General features: G+C 36.1%; 1 protein-coding gene across 1 annotated transcript in view; it reads right to left on the reverse strand.

Moving 5' to 3' along the window:
- The window catches only part of GPR137C (G protein-coupled receptor 137C), a 78,274-nt gene that overhangs the window by 4,543 nt on the left and 53,279 nt on the right, over positions 1-20,452 (reverse strand). Inside the window, exon 4 of the mRNA XM_032135101.1 lies at positions 853-1,002. Coding sequence (XP_031990992.1) covers positions 853-1,002 — 150 coding nt within the window. The remainder of the gene's footprint in view (positions 1-852; positions 1,003-20,452) is intronic.

Below are 20,452 nucleotides of genomic sequence, written 5' to 3' on the forward strand. Positions count from 1 at the left end.
ATTATACCTGTAGAAAAACGTAACAAGTCACTCAGCTCAGCTCTACTTAAAATATGCTTTTGGACCTAATCTACATATTAAATTTGTTTCTGTTCTATCAGATGTTGGAAGATGGAAATGGAAAAAGGAGTGAAGAGAATCTGCCACAAGGAACTATACGTGAAAATTCCTTCACTTTAGAAAGGTAAATGAAAAATAATATTCCCGGAGCCCTTAAATTCAGTACAAAGCTAAATTACTATACAGATATGACATATAGCTATGTCAAAATGTACGTTTAGGAAGCATATGGGAATGCTAGGAAGTTAAATATGCATAGTTAGAGTACTGGGATTTATGATAGCAAATACCTGGACACCCAAGGAACTACAAATGCTCTCCCATTATCAAGACTGACAAAGCCAGATTTTTATGAAAGCCATTATTTAAACATCTAAACCTGAACCAAATATTAAGAGTATATGTAGTTCTTGGGTAGGGGAGAGTTACTTTCCTCCTAACAAAGACCATATTCACTGGCTAATAATAGGCAATTCATTTATCTAGAAATATTTAAACACCATCATTAACAAAAATAAGTAAAATTAGCATATGACTGAGAGGCTTGTGGCACTATTATTATTTACCAAAAAAGAGAGAGAAAATACTCCTTTGAGAGAAGTTCTCTGTGAAGAATGATTTCAAATGTCACACGTATATAAAGATTTTTAAACACAAAGCTTTAAGTATGATTACTGACAGTAGACAGAGATTCCACAAATGTGTTTGTAAGTCAAACACTACAGTGTTCTCCTAGATGAGGGTAAGTTAATCATCACATTGTTAGACTGGCAATACATGGTGGCTATTTACCTTATCTGAAAGATTATCCCAGCCATAATTAAATGGACTTTCTAATGTATCCTGAGATATGGTGACCACCACCAAATTATAACAAGCTCTGGAAGAGTAGAGAAGAATGACTACAGAGCCCACGACGACAGTCTGGCACAGAGACATACCCTAAAACAAATAAAAATCATCATCTTTAGTATTCTACACATTTGTCACGCCAAGCTATTCATGTACATACAATATGGTCAACTCTTGCAATGCACTCCTGCAAAGCACTAAGTGAGTACCTGTTGAAATAAACTCTTGATTATCTTGCTTTTCAATTCCTATTCCTAGAACTGCTTGTGTTTAATATGTGTAAGTTTTTTTTTTTTTTTTTGCCAACTTGCCAAATAGCAACTGGAGAAAGATTTTGTTCTGCCAAGGCTGCCTTGTAATAGATGAATAAACAAGTTGGCAAAAGATCTGAACTTTAATTGATGTTAATCAAAGAGGTAGTTTAGTCATAATGAGAAAAGAATGGAAAATAGAAGCATTAGTCCATTTGATACACTTAATTTCTGATACAAAATTAGAATAGAAATAGAGTTCCTATGCTGTTTGCTTTCATTCTTTTAGACTCAGAGAGTGCTTGTTAGTCCCCTATTGATGCCACAGTGTTGATGGCAAATGTTCTGGGCACCCATATGTACTTTCAAATCCTTAAAATTTTAAGACTATGGCTTTCACCACTTCCCTCAACATAAAAAGCCCTTCCAACTTAGTGGTTCTCAACTGGAGTGTGTATATTGGAGAAGGGTGTGGTAGTCACTTCTTGCAGAGATTCTTAACCTGGGGTCTGTTATTTCCATACAATCCATTTTCTTTGCAATCCTATGTATTTTATTTTACGCACTAAAAAAATTACTCTGTGACATCCTTGCCAAAGAGTTCCATCGCACAGAAACACCCAGTATAGTGTTTTGGAAGTTTGTGTTTGGTTGTCACAATGATTAAGGGGCAATTATGGCATTTAGTGCACAAGGTCCAGGGATGCTAGATGACTTGCAAGTCACAGGAGAATCCTCCACCTAAGCTAACTGTCCTCTGGCCTTGATAACTTTCTAATGTCCTCCTGGACAGTCATGAAGATGAAACACCTGTTTATAATTATCTGTGTCAGAACCTAATTCCGTTTTGAATATCAACGAAGTGTATGTTTGCATAGTTTAAATAGATGCCCAAATTTCCACAAACACATAGAATGTGTAAATTGAAGGAAATTTGTACTTTGTTTTCTTCAGAATTTTATCAGTGGTTCAAATATTTCAGAAAATCATGACATTGACAGCAATACTGCTTGTGGTATACAAGTGACCAATGCAACACACCTGTAACAGTCTGCATTTATAGCTGCCCCATTCATGGTTTCTGTGTCTAAACACAAACATCTATTACATCATGCTCTAAAAATAACATGTTGAAATATTTATTAATTACTCTCCTTTTATTTCCTCTTTATGTTACAATTAAGGCAATTACACTGAATTTTATGTGTGTAGGTAGGTTAAAAATCCATTAATTTCAGGATAGAAACAGGTAATTAAAAATGTTTGTTACTAGAACTGCACTGGGTCTTGCGGGGCTCTTGCGGGGTTGAGAACCATTATTATAACTGACTTCCTTAGAACAACTCATTTTAGAGGTATATGAAAAGAAAGAACTAAAAGATAAAAGATACCCTGAAAGATGTTGGGATAGTAACAGAGCACCGTCTTTGAGCTAACACACTACCATCACAAAAAGTATGTGTGAAAATAAAACTGGCAAAACTTAAAAATTAAGGCTAAAATTTTCTACAATATGCTATTTTATTTTTGTGAATCCAAAAAAAGCTGTTAATAAAAAAGTTAATCTAAACCAATCCAGATCCAATTTTAGAAGTAATGTATTATTAAAGAAAAGTAAGGAAACAAGAACAAGAAAACAGAATGCTGTAAGAATTACCATCCTCAAAAATAACTGCAAAAGTTTATATGCACTGCTTTGGGAAATAAGACAACTGTCAGAAACATGCTATAATACAGAGAAACTCTGTTTAAATTTGTAAATACTATAGAAGCTTTTAAAAAAAGACTGTGAGAAAAGAGCAAAGAATCAATAATGCCGAAATAATACAACAAACAAAACAACCTCTAGTCAAATTACATACATAAAACAATGAAAGACACCCATTGATTTGGAAAACAAAAGATTCACCCCCACAAAATACAGGATTACAAAATGAAAAATAAGGATCCAGCGACATAGAAAGTGTTATCAAAAGTTGATGAAAACCTTCCTAAAATAGAGTCAGATCAAACAATTCAACTCAGGAGAAATTCTCAAGGAATGATTTTCCTTTCTCTGTCTCTGACACCTACAAACACTTTTAAAGAAATTCCACACTTGATAAGTGAAAAAGAGTTACACCTCACTCCTAAACACCTCACTATCCATAACATTGGAGTTCAATAGTGTTTACAGATACTTTCAGGACGCAGATATGCAGACACCTTAAATTACTGGTCACTGAGTTTTGACAAATGTATACACCCATGTAACCCAAATCTCCACCAAAATATAGAACATCATCATTCCAGAAAGTTCCCTCACACCCCTTCCCCATCAACCCAAAACACAAATGCTCCCTTGCTTTGGTTTTTACAACCTAGTTCTACCTGTTCTAGAAGTTCATGTAAGTGGCACCATAGAATATGAACTCTCGTATGTTTCATTCACTCTGCAGAGTGTTTTTGAGACTCATCCTTGTTTTTGGATGTATCTATCAGGAGTTAGTTGTTTTTATTGTTGAGAGGATAATTACAGTGACCAACTCTTCCTGATTTGCTTAGGGGTTTTCTGGTTTTAGCACCTGAAGTCCCATATCCTGGAAAACTGAGACCCAGTAAAATTCAGAAAGTAAATCACACTAATTCCACTTTCTGATTATATGAGTTTGTTTATATGACAGAGTCTTTGAATATTCTTGTACAAATAGTTTTGTGGATGTTTTCACCTCTTTTGGGTAACTACCTAAGAGTGGAATTGCTGGGTCATATGGTGGTTGTAAGTTCAGCTGTGTAAGAAATTGACAAATCTTTTCCTAAAATGGATGTACAATTTTATACTTCCAACAAAGTGTGAGAGTTTCAGTTTTTCCACCAAATTGTCCAATTCTAGGCCTCATTTGGGACTGTCAATCTTTTTAGCCATGCTGGAAGATGTGTAGTGATGTCTCATTTTGGTTTTAATTTGCATTTCCCAGATGACTAATAATATTGTGTTATTGGCCATTTGTATATCTTCTTTGTGAAGAATCTATTCAAATCTTTTGACCACTTCCAAATTGGGTTGTCTTATTAAATCAATGAGTTGTAGGAGATCTTTATACATGCTGACAATCAACTCTTGTCAGAAATACGTATTGCAAACATTTTCTTGAAGTCTGTGGCCTGCCTTTGCATTTTCTCAGTCTTGCCTTTGATAAGAATTTTGACTTCTTTTTTATTTTTTATTTTTGAGACAGTCTCCCTCTGTCACCCAGGCTGGAGTGCAGTGGTGCAATCCTGGCCCACTGCAGCCTCTGCCTACCAAGTTCAAGTGATTCTCCTGCCTCAGCCTCCCGAGTAGCTGGGATTACAGGCGCCTGCCACCACACCTGGCAAATTTTTGTATTTTTAGTAGAGACGGAGTTTTACCATGTTGGCCAGGCTGGTCTTGAACTCCTGACCTCAAGCGATCTGACCACCTTGGCCTCCCAAAGTGCTGGGATTACAGGCATGAGCCACCATGCCCAGCCTGATGAGAAATTTTAAATTTTAATTAATTCTAATTTATCAACTTATTTTTTCATGGTTACTTTTTATTGCCCCTCTAAGAAATCTGCTGCAACTACCCGGTTTTCTTGTGGAAGCTTTTCACTTGTTTCACTTACATTTAGGTCTATGTTCCATTTTGAATTAATTTTTGTGTATGGTATGAAACGGAGTTGGAGGTTCATTTTATTCCATATGGATATCGAGTTGCTTCAGCATCACTAGTTTAAAAAATTCCTTGTGGTATTGGATTGCTTTACCATCTTTGTCAAAAATCAATAAACCATATTAAGTGTAGATTGATTTCTAAGCTCTCATTCTGTTCTACTAATCTGTCTTTCTCATGTCAGTAGCACACTGTCTTAATTATTGTAGCTTTATACTAAGTTTCAACATAATGTAGTATGAATCCCTTTCATTTTCAGGGTTACTTTCTGCACTGTTCAACACAATAGCCACTAGCCACATGAGAGTATTTACATTTAAACTAGAAGTTCCTAAACAGTTCTTGTTGCTCTAGCCACTTTTTAAGTCACATTTGGCTAGCTATCATACTGAACGGTACAGCTGCAGGATATTTTCATCAACACAGAAAATTCTATAGGAAAGCACTACTTTATTTTTTATTTTTAATACACATATATATATTTGAGACGGAGTCTTGCTCTGTTGCCAGGCTGGAGTGCAGTGGTGTGATCTTGGCTCATTGCAACCTCCACCTCCCAGGTTCAAGCGATTCTCCTGCCTCAGGAAACTGAGTAGCTGGGATTACAGGCACACGCCACCACGACCAGCTAATTTTTGTATTTTTAGTAGAGACAGGGTTTCACCACGTTGGCCAGGATGGTCTCGATCTCCTGACCTTGTGATCCACCCACCTTGGCCTCCCAAAGTGCTGGGATTACAGACGTGAGCCACTGCACCGCCCAGCCAGCACTACTTTAAATATTTAGATCATCTGCATTGTCGTACAAATTTTGGAATCAACTTGTCAATTTCTTCTTTTTAAACCACTTTATTATGATTGACATGTGAAAAGCTGTATACCACTTGGGGAGTTTGCCAACCTGTCAATTTCAATTTTTAAATTTTTACTTATCTTTGAGACAGGATTTCACTCTGTCACCCAGACTGAAGTGCTTTGGTGTGATCACAGCTCACTGCAGCCTTGACTTCCTGGGCTCAAGGGATCCTCCTACCTCAGCTCCCCAGGTAGCTAGGACTACAGGTGCACACCACCATGTCTGGCTAATTTTAAAATTTTTTGTAGAAATAGCATCTCACTACATTGCCAAGGCTGGTCTTGAACTCCTAGGCCAAAGTGATCCTCCCACCAAGGCCTCCCAAAGTGCTGGGATTACAGGTGTAAGCCATCACATCCAGCCCAATTTCCTTTTTTAAAAAAAAGCATGGTAAAATTATGATTTGGTTTGCATTGAATTTACAGATTCATTAGGGGAGAATTGCCATCTTAACGATACTGCATCTTCCAATCCACGAACATGGTATATCTCTTCACTAATTTTAGGTCTTCTTTGGTTTTTCTTAGCAGTATTTTGTAGTTTTCAGTATACAGATATTGCTTGCTTTTTGGAAAACTTATTCCTAAATATCTTTTTTTTGAGCTACTATTATGAATGGTGTTGTTCATTTAAATTTTATTTTCCAATTGCTTATTCCTGTCATACATAAAAATACAATGTGTTTGTATTTTGACCTATTCTGAGAACTTGCTAAATTCATTTATTCTAGTTGTTTAGCAGATGCCTTAAGATGTTCTCCTTAAACAATTGTTATCTGCAATTAGAGACAGTTTTACTTCTTAATTCCCATTGTTTACCTTTTGTATCTTTTTCTTGTCTTATTGGAATATTGAATAAAAATGGTGAGAGCTGACATCCTTGCTTTGTTGCCAATCTCAGGGAGAGAACATTCAATATTTTAAGTATGACATTAATTTTAGTTTTTTAGTAGATGTCTTTTATGATATTGAAGTACTTTCCTTTTCTTCTACTATTAGCTGAGAGTTTTTTTTTTTTTTTTAAATCATGAAGGGTACCAAATTTAGTCAAATGCCTTTTCATTGTTTATTGAAGTGATTATGTGGTTTTTCTCTTTTGTTTTAATGTAGCGAATGACACTGATTCTTGCTGCATTCCTAGGATAAACATCTCTTAGACACAATAAATTATCCTTTTTATATGTTGATTAGATTTTATCTCTAAGTATTAGGGACACTAGTCTGTAAGTGTTAATATACAGCCATCTGTCAGTATCCATGGATTGGTCCCAAGACCCCCTGTGGATACCAAAGTCCACAGATATTCAAGTCCCTTACATAAAATGGTATAGTTTTACATATAATGTGCACATCCTACTGTATACATTAAATCATCTCTAGATTATTTATAATACTGAATACTGTGAAAAATGATATGTAAATAGTTGTTATTCTGTATTTTTTTAAGTTGTATTATTTTTATTGTTGTATTGTTACTTTGTATTTATTTAATATTTTCAATTCAAGGTTGGTTGAATCCATGGATGTAGGACCTGTGAATACAGAGGGCTGCCACTATATCTTTGTCAAGCTTTGGCATCAGGTAATGCTGGCCTCATAACACCTGGTCTAAGAAGTGTTCTGCTGGCTGGGCACAGTGGCTCACACCTGTAATCCCTGGATCACAAGGTCAGAATCGTCATCCTTGACATGGTCTGTAAAATACAAAGCTGGTGGTGTGGCGGATGTGTTATTCCCTCCTCTATTTTCTTTTCTTTTTCTTTTTTTTTTTGGGATGGAGTCTCACTCTGTCGCCCGGGCTGGAGTGCAGTGGTACAATCTTGGCTCACTGCAACCTCCACGTCCTGGGTTCAAGCGATTCTCCTGCCTCAGTCTCCCGAGTAGATGTGCGCCACCACACCCAGCTAATTTTTGCATTTTTAGTAGAGATGGGGTTTCACCATATTGGTCAGGCTGGTCTTGAACTCCTGACCTTGTGATCCGCCCGCCTTGGCTTCCCAATGCCCTGGGATTACAGGTGTGAGCCACCATGTCCAGCCCCCTCCTCTATTTTCTAAGAGTTTGTATACTATTGGTGTTGTTTCTTCTTTAAATATTTGATGAATTAACCAGTGAAATCATCTGGGTCTGCAGTTTTGAGAAATTTCTGATAATAACTTTAATTTCTTTAATAAATATGAGTGTACTTAGATTACAAAATCTAAGATAAAATACAATTTCATCTTCTATCAATTTATAGTTGTATATTTAAAAGAATTTGTCCATTTCATCTCAGTTCTCAAATTTACCAGCAAAGTGTTGTTCATATATCCTCTTGTCTTTTAATGTCTATAAGATGTTTAGTGATAGTCCCTCTTTCATTCATAACATTGGCAATTTGTATTTTCACTGTTTTCTTTTCCTGCAGATCAAATTGACTGATGTATTCAAGAATCAACTTTTGGCTTTAATTTCTCCATTTTTTGTTTCCTATTTCATTGATTTCTATTTTTATCTTTATTATTATTATTATTATTTTTTGCGACAGCATATGGCTCTGTTGCATTGGATGGAGTGCAGTGGCATGATCTCGGCTCACTGCAACCTCTGCCTCCCAGGATCCAGCTATCCTCCCACTTCAGCCTACTGAGCAGCTGGGACTACAGGTGCATACCACCACACCCGGCTAATTTTTATATTTTTTTGTAGAAATGAAGTTTCATCATATTGCTCAGGCTGGTCTCAAACTCCTGAGTTCAAACTGTCTGTCCGCCTCAGACTCCCAAAGCCACCATGCCTGGCCTATTTCAGTTCTATTTTTATTTTTATTTTTTTTGAGACGGAGTCTCGCTTTTTCACCCAGGCTGGAGTGCAGTGGCGCAATCTCAGCTCACTGCAAGCTCCGCCTCCCGAGTTCACGCCATTCTCCTGCCTCAGCCTCTCCGAGTAGCTGGGACTACAGGCGCCCGCCACCACGCCCGGCTAACTTTTTGTATTTTTAGTAGAGACGGGGTTTCACCGTGGTCTCGATCTCCTGACCTCGTGATCCGCCCGCCTCGGCCTCCCAAAGTGCTGGGATTACAAGCGTGAGCCACTGCACCCGGCCCTATTTCAGTTCTATTACTTACTTTGGGCTTACTTTTTCCTACTCCACACACTCCCACTACCATTTCTAAGGCAGAAACTTGAGTCACTCTCTTTATATCCTTATTTTCTAATATATTATTTAAAGCTGTGCTTTTCCCTTCAAGTACAATTTTTACTGCATTCCACAAATTTTGATATATTTTATTTCATTATCTTTCAGTTTGAAATCTTTTCTAATTTCCCTTGTTACTTCTTTTTTTTTTTTAACCCATGGGTTATTTAGAATTGTGCTCACATCTACATGGAGACACAAGAATATGTACACCATGAAGATTTGTTTTACAATATTTAATAATTTTCTTCAAAAACTTAAAAAATTTAATTAGAAATAAAACTGATTTTAGAATATTTTACTTTAACATAAAAAATTATATATATTTTCATATTTAAGAATGGATCATTAGCTTAGAAATGGGGGAATTATTGCTTAGTGGATACAGAATTTCAGTGTGGGATGGGAAAAACATTCTGAAAATGAACAGTAGTGACGGCTGCACAACAATATGAATGTACTTAATGATAATGAACTATACTTGACACTGACTACACTTAATAATGGTTAAAATGGTAAATTTTGTGTTATATATTTTAGCACAATAATCTTTCCCAACATCCAACTTCCCTGTTTACCTCTAAGATGCTGAGAAAGATGAAAGTGATAGACAGTTCTCTGACTCAATGAAGAGAGGAATCTACATCAAATGAATGGGGTGAAACTATAAATAAGGAAAAAATATTATGAAAATATTATGAAAAAATATTATGAAGCCTCTTTCAGTAAGCTTTATAAATGTTAATAATTTACCTTATTGTGTCTTCTGTAACAGAACATTTTTGAATAGTTTCATGGTCCAAGTTAAGCTTCAGCATCACTTTGAGACCAATCACATTCAGAGTTTAAAGCAAAAGGAATTGAAATTTTAGATGTAGGTATCATGAATGCTTTAAACACCAAATATTGTTTTTATAATTTTCCAGACTAGAAAGGAAATGGCCACTCACTGAAGCATTTTAAAGCCTAAGTTATTATATTGCATTGGCCAATAAAGTACACAATAGCTTAGAAACTAGTATAGCCTTATATAATTGACATTGCTGAATGCCTGCTGGATGGAACATTTATAAAAGAACCATGGCATTGCCATTTCCAATTATACAGAAATTCACTGATTTAAGGATTTAACTGAAAATGTAAAGATTAATTTAATGTTTTGTCCACAAACACATTTTTGTCTTACAAATGAATGAATGTACAGATGTGGCAGGGCTTATTTTGTTGTATTTATATGGTGTCAGCACCAACTAATCATCCAAGAAAATATTCTTTTAATCAACGCCTGATAGGAAACACAAGTGGTACCAAAATAATCAAAGTTTTGAATAACTTTTCTGATTGTTTATCCTGGGCCAACTGTGTTGATATATTCACTATCTGTGCTAAACCAATTGTGTGTAAAATTATTGGGCCTTAGCACAAATCAAGACGGTGGCAATGAACTGTACCGGCATTGACTGTATTCTTCACTACCACGCACTTGTACTTAAAAAAAGAAAGTCAGTTTCACTGAAGAATATCTTTGGTGAAGCAGTGAAAATATAATTTATATTAAATATAAACCCTAGAGTACATGTGTATTTAACATTCTATGTGATGAGATGTGCCCTTAAAGTAATTCTGCTCCATACTCAAGTACAGCAGCTATATTGAGGAAAAGCACTTAACGTGATTGACTTGTGAGTGGCTCTAACCACTTTTTTTCATAGAACACCATTTTTTACCTGACAGACAACTCTGGCAGACAAACAATGGTTATTTGGACTTGGCTACTGGGCATATTTTTTTTCAAAAACAAATAAAATGAGTGTATCACTTCAATGAAAACATCTGGCAGCATTTATTTCCAATGATAAAATGTAAGCTTTTAAGTGAAAATTGTAATTTTTAGAAACTTGTACATACTTGTACTGTAAGATTAACAGCTTCTTAAAACTAAAAGACTTTTCTAATGAGATGGTCTGATAATTAACACACGCTTTTGAATATTGTCTAATGAAATGTATCAACATTTTGAAGATCTAGGACCATTCTTTTCCAAATGATTAATGCATGATGTTACAAAATGATTCAAATGCAAGACTGACCAATGGAGAGTACAAAAAATTCACCAATATGGTTTTATATTCCACATGGCAACTAACCTTTAAGAAACCTCCACTTCTGAGTTTTGGTGTAGTATTAAAGAAGATATCCACAATTATCTGAAAAGTCTATTAAAATTCTCCTCCATTTCCAACTATATATATATGTGAGGATGGATTTTCTTCATATGCTTCAACCTAAACAACATATCACAATAGATTGAATGCAGAAGCAGACATAAAAATCTAGCTGTCTTCTATTAAGTCAGATATTAAAGAGATTTGCAAAATGTAAAACAATGCCAATCTTCTCAGTATTATTTTGTTTTATAAAAAAATTTTTATAAAACATGTTATTTGTTAGAATGTAATGGATTTATTTTAAATAAATTAATAAATGGATATTTTTATAATCTCTTAATTTTTTATTTATAGTATGGTTTGTATTAATAGATATAATATACACAAACAAAAGCTCTCTGGCATCCTCAATAATTTTTAGGAGTGTGATGGGGTCTTGAGGCCAAAAAATTTGAGAACCCTTGCTCTAGGGAATATAATATATATCCTTAACTTCTCACAATCTAGATAGTAGTTAATATCATATCATTTGATATAAATGTTAGAACTTTGCAACTGTATAGATCCATTTACACCCTCTCCTTTATGCTATGGTTGTTATATATAATATATAGAGATTATATATTACATCTACATATGTAAACCTCACAATATTATGTGATTGTTTTGCATAATCATATTTTAAAGAAGTTAAAAATCATATTTACCCACATAGTTACTATTTCTCATGTTCTTCATTCCTTCTTGAAGAGCTGAAATTCAAGCTGGTTTTATTTCTTTTCAGTCTGTAGAATTTTCTTGGCATTTCTTACAGTGTTAGGTATGCTGGTAACTAATCCCCTTAGTTTTCTTTTTTCTGGAAATGTTTTTATTTCTCCACTGTTCTTTAATAATATCTTCACTGGATTTGTATTTCAGAGTTGACAGCTTTTTTCTTTTGGCATTTAAAAAATACCATTTCCGTGTCTTCTGGCCTTCATTATTTCTGATGAGAAGTGAGTGATCATTTACATTGATGTCCCTTTATGTAATTCTATAATTTATTTTTCTGTTTTCAAGATTTTCTTATTCTTTTTAGTTTGGAGCACTTTAACTGTAATGACCCTAGACAAGATTTTCTTCATATTTATCCTGATTGGGTTTGCTAATCCAAAATTGGAAAGTTTAGGTCATTATTTTTTCAAATATTTTTTCCAACTTCATTTTCTTCCTCTTTCCCTTTGGGGATTATAATTACACATAATTAGACTCCTGAGCTTCTGTCTGTTTTATTATAGTCTTTCCCCACTTTCCTCTGTTCTTTAGATTGGATACTTTTTATTGATTTATCTTTAAGTGAACTGACTCTTCCTTCATCTCCAATATGCTGCTGTTAAGCACAACTAGTGACATTTATTTTAAATACTATATTTTTAAATTCTAGAATTTCCATTTGGTTCTTTTTTAATAGTTTTTCTCTTGAGATTTCCTATTTATTTATCCAAGTGTATTTTCCTTCGAGCCCTTGAGCATATTATAAACGCTTTGTCTGATAAATCCAAAATCTAGGTTATCTTGGTGGTGGTGGGGTTGTCTTCATCGCCTTTTGAGTTTTGGTTTTTGCTCTTGAGTATATATTTCCTGTTTCTTCATATATTTGTAACTTTGACCTGGACATTGTGAGTGACATATTTTAGAGTCTGGATTCTGCTATGTTCTTCTGAAAGATGTTGATTTTTAATTATTTTAGCAAACAATTAACTTGGCTGAACTAAAATCCCAAACTCTGTCTCCCATACATTGGTCAGCTGAAATCTCAGTTAAATTTCTTTATCCTTAACTGTGCTGTTTGGAGCCTGTCTTTCACATGTGTAGTTCAGGTATCATATAAAATTTTGACAGACTTTATAATAAGAGTATGGGGCTTCTTCTATCTGGTATCTTCTTTCTGAGATTTCTTACTCACTTTACATCTGCAGTAGTGACTATAATTTTATCTTCTGATTTTTCAAGCCAGTAAAACAGTGGATTTCTCTTCCAGTTTTGGCTGCCCCATGGATGGGACCTTCTCTCAGGCTAGAAGCTGTAAAAAACAGGAAACTCACTCAGTGTCATTTTCTTCTTCTAAGTGGTTGTTCTCCATTGCCTTCAGTGCTTTTTTACACTTTGTCCAGAATTTATGATTGCTATCTGTGGAAAGTTGGTCCATTAGGAACAATCTTAGCCATTACCAGACATAGAACCGTGCATGTATTTTTTTTCAAATAATCTTACAAATACTATTTCCATTTTAAAATTAAAATGCCAACTTCAGCATTAAAAACAAGAAAACAAAGTAGAATTAATTAATAAATTTAAAAACATGTCTTGATAATTATAAGGCCTACACAGTTTCACAAACAGTTTCATGCTTCTAAGTCACAATGAAACTCAATCTCTGGCTCCTATGACCCTGACATCATGGAGTAGATGGCTTTTGCTGGGTGGGCTATCTGGCCATGGAAAAATTAAAAAATCCTGAAAATGCTAGCTTATAGACTAAAGGGGTCTAGAAGCATAGGGAAAAAACTACTTAGGTTTAGGAGTAGATAGGAGATATAAACCTAAGTGTAAGCAAGGATTTTTCAAATGGGACAAGGTGTGGTGGGTCAGCTCGGCAACAGAATAGGAAATAAGACTTGGAGTACAACAACTGCAGTAGCTAGGGCAGCAAACTAAAGAAGCTCTATAGCTTAAGAGGGATAAAGTAAATCCCAGTAACTCAAGGGAGAAATTATAATATTAGGATATTAAATATTAAAATATTAGGAAGGTGGCAAACATATCTATTACAGGGGATAATGCAGTGTGTATTTTTCTACGATCACTCTCTCCAAATTCTAGTTAAGTGGAATTTCAAGGTGCTGGAAGAGAGATATTAAGAATATTTTAGCCTGTTTCTTTTTTTTTTTTTTTTGAGACGGAGTCTTGCTCTGTCGCCCAGGCTGGAGTGCAGTGGCACGATCTCGGCTCACTGCAAGCTCTGCCTCCTGGGTTCACGCCATTCTCCTGCCTCAGCCTCCCGCGTATCTGGGACTACAGGCGCCCGCCATCACGCCCGGCTAATTTTTTGTATTTTTTTAGTAGAGACGGGGTTTCACCATGTTAGCCAGGATGGTCTCGATCTCCTGACCTTGTGATCCACCCGCCTCGGCCTCCCAAAGTGCTGGGATTACAGGCTTGAGCCACCGCGCCCGGCCTAGCCTGTTTCTTTAATTATGGCCTAAGTTACCATAAACCATTGCGTTAGCTGTATAGAATTAGTTGCCTTATATGAAAGATAAGAAATATTTGATTGAATGTTACTGTGTCTCTGAAAAAGGTTGATGCTGTCTCCCATCCCAATATGTTAAATAGTAAGGATCAAGGATTGAGTGAACACAGAACAGAAAGGTTTATATAGTAATTAAAACTGTTAGAAATACAGGAGGGAGTGAGAAAATGTATTATTTGCAAATGGCTGATTGGGCTGGCAGACAAGCCGATCATGAGTACCAATGATTCCTTTTACACCCTTATCCAGATGTAAAATTGTACATGTCCCTGGCCAGATATATAAGCCTAAAAGCTTACTTTTATTCCTACCCATTCTTTGATTGGTCTTTCATACAAAGAATCCCAACTTGCTATCTCAGGGACTAAGCATCTAGCTGGTTTGAACCTTTTTATGCTGACGAGTTATTTTGTCCTTTAAAAGTACTATGTCTTCCATATTCTTATAACTGTTCTTATTTTTTCTGAAATGGAAAATAATGTTAGAATAAAAATAATTCTATTAGCATGCGTTTTAATGTTAAAAGTTATAATTCTGATAAAAAGTAAGCATATTTACTTCATTGATTTATAATTCTGATAAAAAGTTACAATTATGATAAAAAGTAAATGTGCCCTAGAAATTCTACAAACGAAGGCAAAGCAAACAGCAATAAAAAAACTTAATGAGAGAGAAAAAGACAAATACTGACAATCATGGTAATAAATGGAAACTATTTGAGTTACCTATAAAAAGGGGTGCTCATTCATAATTAAACTCCATAAAGCTTTGCCTAAGTTAGTGAGGCACACTTAAAATGTCAGCAATAGACAAAAAGTTAAAAGACAGTATCCAGTCTATCATGTCAATGCAAACAAAAGAAAACTGAGATTGGAGTAAAAGATGAGATTTCAGAACAAAAATGCCCACCAAAAAGGCTATTTCATATTTGTTCCAAAAATTTCTAAGAAAAACTACTTAAGTAGTACATAAAATATAATCTATCAGACAGGTCAACTCTTATCAAAAAATAGAGTAGAATATAAATCATGTAGAGTCAAGCAAAGTTAAAATATTCAAAAGGGGAATCCTGTTCTTCAGTAATTCTTACTCTTTTTTTTCACTGACTGTTCCTTTTGAGATTTGATAATTATACAAGACCCCTCTCCAGTCAAATTTTGCCAACATTTTCAGGTGTTCAGGAACTCTGTGAAGTTAGATTACCATCCCCTAATTACATTAATACCATAATAAATAACATAAGCAATTTTTTAGTGGTAGGCATTATACCAAGCACTTTATGTATTTTTTAATTTAATCCTTACAACAACCTTATAAGGTATGGACAGCTCTTATCCTCATAGCAACCCATGAGAGCACTATCATTATTTCCATTTTGCAGATCAGGAAAGTGAAGCTTAAAGATGCTGTAATTTGACTAAGGTCACACAGCCAATGAACAGTAGAGCTGGGATTTACATCCTTATCTCTCTGATCCTAAATTTCCATCTTTTTGTTTGTTTGCCTGAGATGGAGTCTTGCTCTGTTGCCCAGGCTGGAGTGCAGTGGTACAATCTCGGCTCACTGCAAACTCCACCTCCTGGGTTCAAGCAATTCTCCTGCCTCAGCCTCCCAAGTAGCTGGTATTATAGGCGTGTGCCACCATGCCCCGCTAACTTTTGTATTTTTAGTAGAGACAGGGTTTCACCATGTTGGCTAGGCTGGTCTTGAACTCCTGACCTCAAGTGATCCACCTGCCTCGGCCTCCTAAGGTGCTGGGATTACAGGCGTGAGCCCCTGCACCCGGCCAGTTTCCATCTTTTAATCACTTAATACACTGTCTCTAAGGCCTTTCCATATTAATTTCAAATTGATATACCTGACAAAAGAAATATAAAGTATATCTGATTCTATTTTTTATTTATACCACTCTCACTGCACAAGAGAATTTGAAGTAATTACAGAGATATACAGAAAATAAAAATAAATATGGAAGTGTATGTGTGTGTGTGTGTGTGAGGGAATGGTGGGTAAGAAAGTGAGATGAAACTAGAGGTAGAGCCAGTACGAAAAATAGGTATCGTAAGATCATCATGGTTGACAGAGGTGAGCCACATATTTGCCTCTGAACATAGCAGCCAGAGGAAAGAAGGATTTAACCAATACCAGTTTTTAGGTACTGAATCTGAGCAAAATATCTTTTCTGGAGACATTGTATAGACAATATCCTCAACAACATTATACAATCATGGCTTTAAAATAAACTTTCGTTACAAGAAATTTTACAAATATGTTGATGTAGGCCAAAGTATGGTGTCAAAGTGGAGGTCAGAAAAGACGACTCTACCCAGGATACAATGCAGTCTTGGTACAAGACTTCAGTGATCTGGATTGGGCTGAGCATAAAATGGAATAGGTGGGTAAATGGACTGCACATTGTTCAGGTCATCTTTCTGGCAACTAAACTTCTGAATTTAACAGTTGAGAGTTTATTTTCTCTAACAAGAACCTGGAATACAGAAATTCTATATTATTTAGTAGGTCAGATTCCATGCATGGACAATCAAGCAAAGAGTGAAATTTATAATTTCATGTGGAAGATAAGGAACCTAACATGGCTGGGTGCAGTGCCTCACGCCTGTAATTGCAGTACTTTGGGAGGCTGAGGCAGGCGGATCACATGAGGCCAGGAATTTGAGACAAGCCTGGCCAACATGGTGAAACCCATCTGTACTAAAAACACAAAAATTAGCCTGGATGTGGTGGCTCATGCGTGTAATTCCAGCTACTTGGGGGGGATAACACATGAGAATCCCTTGAACCCAGGAGCCAGAGGTTGCAGTGAGCTGAGATTGGGCCACTGCACTCCAGCCTAGGTGACAGGGCAAGACCCTGTCTCAAAACAAACAAACAAACAAACAAACAAACAAACAAACAAGAGAACATATGTGTGAATTTTAGGCTTTTTTTTCCAAGGTGAGCTGAAGGAAGACCTATAACTAGAGATAATTTCCAACTCATACTGATGTGTAAATATGCAATGTTTGAGACAGGGCTGAAATCCAAACAGAAATTTTCTTTATTTTTGTTAAATAATGACTGTTGCTATAATATTACAAGATTATGGAAAGGTGCCAAGGCAGTACTTGAGAAAACATATAGCTCTAAATACCTGTATTAGTTTACAAAAAATGAATTAAATATCTATACAAGGACATTGACATGGAAGAAAGTAGCAACCTTAAATATGTGAGAAAATAAAAAAATGAAAGAGTAGAAATAAACTATTCAAATTTACAATAACTAGTATTTAAAAAGCAAGTGAGAGTGCTATATTGAAAAAGAATCAAATCACAGCACTGTTTCAGTTGCTTAATGAATACTAATTAAAAAATAGCAGGATACAAAAATCAACATTCACAAATCAGTAGCATTTCTACATGCCAACAGTGAACAATGTGAAAAAGAAATCAAACCAGTAATCTCATTTATAATAGCCACAAATAAAATTAAATAGCTAGACATTAAGTCAACCAAAGAAGTGAAAGAGCTCTACAATGAAAACTATAAAGCACTGATTAAAGGAACTGAACAGGACACCAAATAAATGGAAAGATATTTCATGTTCATGGATTGGAAGAATCAATATTGTTAAAATGTCCATACTACCCAAAGAAATCTACAGATTCAATGCAATCCCTATTAAAATGCCAATAAGATTCTTCACAGAAATGACAAAAACCCCCTAAAATTTATATGGAACCACAAAAGACCCAGAATAGCCAAAGACATTCTGAGCAAAAAGAACAAAACTCAAGCAATCACATTACTTGACTTCAAATTATACTACAGAGCTTTAGTAACCTAAACAGCATGGTACTGACATAAAAACAGACACATAAACCAGTAGAACAGAATAGAGAAGCCAGAAACCAATCCACACACCTATAGTGAACTCGTTTTTGACAAAGGTGCCAAGAACATACACTGGGGAAAAGGTAGTTTCTTCAATAAATGGTGCACGGAAAACTGGATATACATATGCAGAAGAATGAAACTATACCCTTACCTCTTGCTACATGCAAAAATTAAATCAAAACGAATTAAAGACTTAAATCTAAGACCTCAAATTATGAAACTACTACAAGAAAGTATTGGGGAAACTCTCCAAGACATTGGTCTGGGCAAAAGTTTCTTGAGTAGTACTCCACAAGCACAAGCAACCAAAGCAAAAATGGATGGATTGGATCATATCAAGTTAAAAAGCTTCTGTGCAGCAAAAGAAACAGTTAAGAAAGTGAAGAGACAACCCACAGCACGGAAGAAAATATTTGCAAACTACTCACCTGACAAGGGATTAATAACCAGAATATATGAGGAACTCAAACAACTCTATAGGAAAAAAAATTTAATAATCTGGTTTAAAGATGGGCAGCTGGGCATGGTGGCTCATGGCTGTAATCCCAATGCTTTGGGAAGTTGAGTCAGAAGGACAGCTTAAGACCAAGAGTTTGAGGCCAGCCTGGGTAACATAGCGAGACCCCGTCTCTACAAAATATAAAAAATTAGTTGGGCATGGTGGCACATGCCTGTAGTCGCAGCCACTCAGGAAGCTGAGGCAGGAGGATCACCTGGGCCCAGGAGGTTGAGGCTGCAGTGAGCTGTGATTGCACCACCCCACTCTAGCCTAGTCAACAGAGTGTCCTTGTCTCAAAAAAAGGAAAATAAAATAAAAATGGTCAAAAGCTTTGAAAAGATATTTCTCAAAAGAAGACTTATGAATGGCAAACAAGAATATGAAAAAGTGCTCATGGCTTACACCCGTAATCCTAGCAATTTGGAAGGCCGAGGTGGGCAGATTGCTTGAGCTCAGGAGTTTGAGACCAGCCTGGGCGACATGACGAAACCCTATCTCTACAAAAAGTACAAAAATTAGCCAGGTGTGGTGGTGCATGCCTGTGGTGCATGCCTGAAGGCCAGCTAATTGGGAGGCTGAAGTGGGAGGACTGATTGAGACCAGGAGGTTGAGGCTGCAGGGAGCTGAGATCATGCCACTGCACTCCAGCCTGCGGTGACGGAGTGGGACTCTGTCTCAAAAAAAAAAAAAAAAAAGTGCTCAACAGCATTTATCATCAGAGAAATACAAATCAAAACTATAATGAGGTACCATCTCATCCCAGTGAAATGGGCTTTCATTCAAAAAACAGGCAATAACAAATACTGGCAAGGTTGTGAGGAAAAGGGAACCCTTGGACACTGTTGGTGGGAATGTAAATTAGTACAACCACTATGGAGAATGGTTTGGAGGCTCCTCAAAAAACTAAAAACAGAGCTACCATACAATCCAGCAATCCCACTGCTGGGTATATATCCAAAAGAAAGGAAATCAGTATATCAAAGGGTTATCTACACTCTCATGTCTGTTGCAGCCAGCACTGTCCAAACAGCCAAGATTTGCAGGCAACCTAAGTGTCCATCAACACATGAAAGGATAAAGAATGTGGTACTTATACACAATGGAGTACTATTCAGCCATAAGAAAGAATGAGATCCTGTAATCTGCAACAACATGGAACTGGAGATCATCATGTTAAATAAAATATGCCAGGCACAGAAAGACAAACATGGCATGTTCTCACTTATTTGTTGGAGCTAAAAATCAGAACAGTTGAACTCATGGAGATAGAGAGTAGAAGGATGGTTACCAGAGGCTGGGAAGGGTAGTGGAGGGGTTGGGGAGAAGTGGGGATGGTTAATGGGTACAAAAAGTAGTTAGAAAGAATGAATAAGACCTAGTTGATAGCACAACAGGGTGACTATGGATAATAATTTAATTGTGTATTCTAAAATAACTAAAAGGGTATAATTGAATTGCTTGTAACACAAAGGATAAATGCTTGAGGGGATGGATATTCCATTTTCCATAATGTAATTATTATGCTTCTCATGCCTGTATCAAAAGTATCTTTTTTTTTTTTTTTTTTTTGAGGTGGAGTCTCACTCTGTCCCCGAGGCTGGAGGTGCAGTGGCGTGATCTCGGCTCACTGCAAGCTCCGCCTCCTGGGTTCACACCATTCTCCTGCCTCAGCCTCTCGATTAGCTGGGACTACAGGCACCTGCCACCACACCAGGCTAATTTTTTTT

The sequence above is a fragment of the Hylobates moloch genome, unplaced genomic scaffold, assembly GCF_009828535.3.
Source record: "Hylobates moloch isolate HMO894 unplaced genomic scaffold, HMol_V3 SCAFFOLD_16, whole genome shotgun sequence".
In the NCBI taxonomy this organism is placed as follows: domain Eukaryota; kingdom Metazoa; phylum Chordata; class Mammalia; order Primates; family Hylobatidae; genus Hylobates; species Hylobates moloch.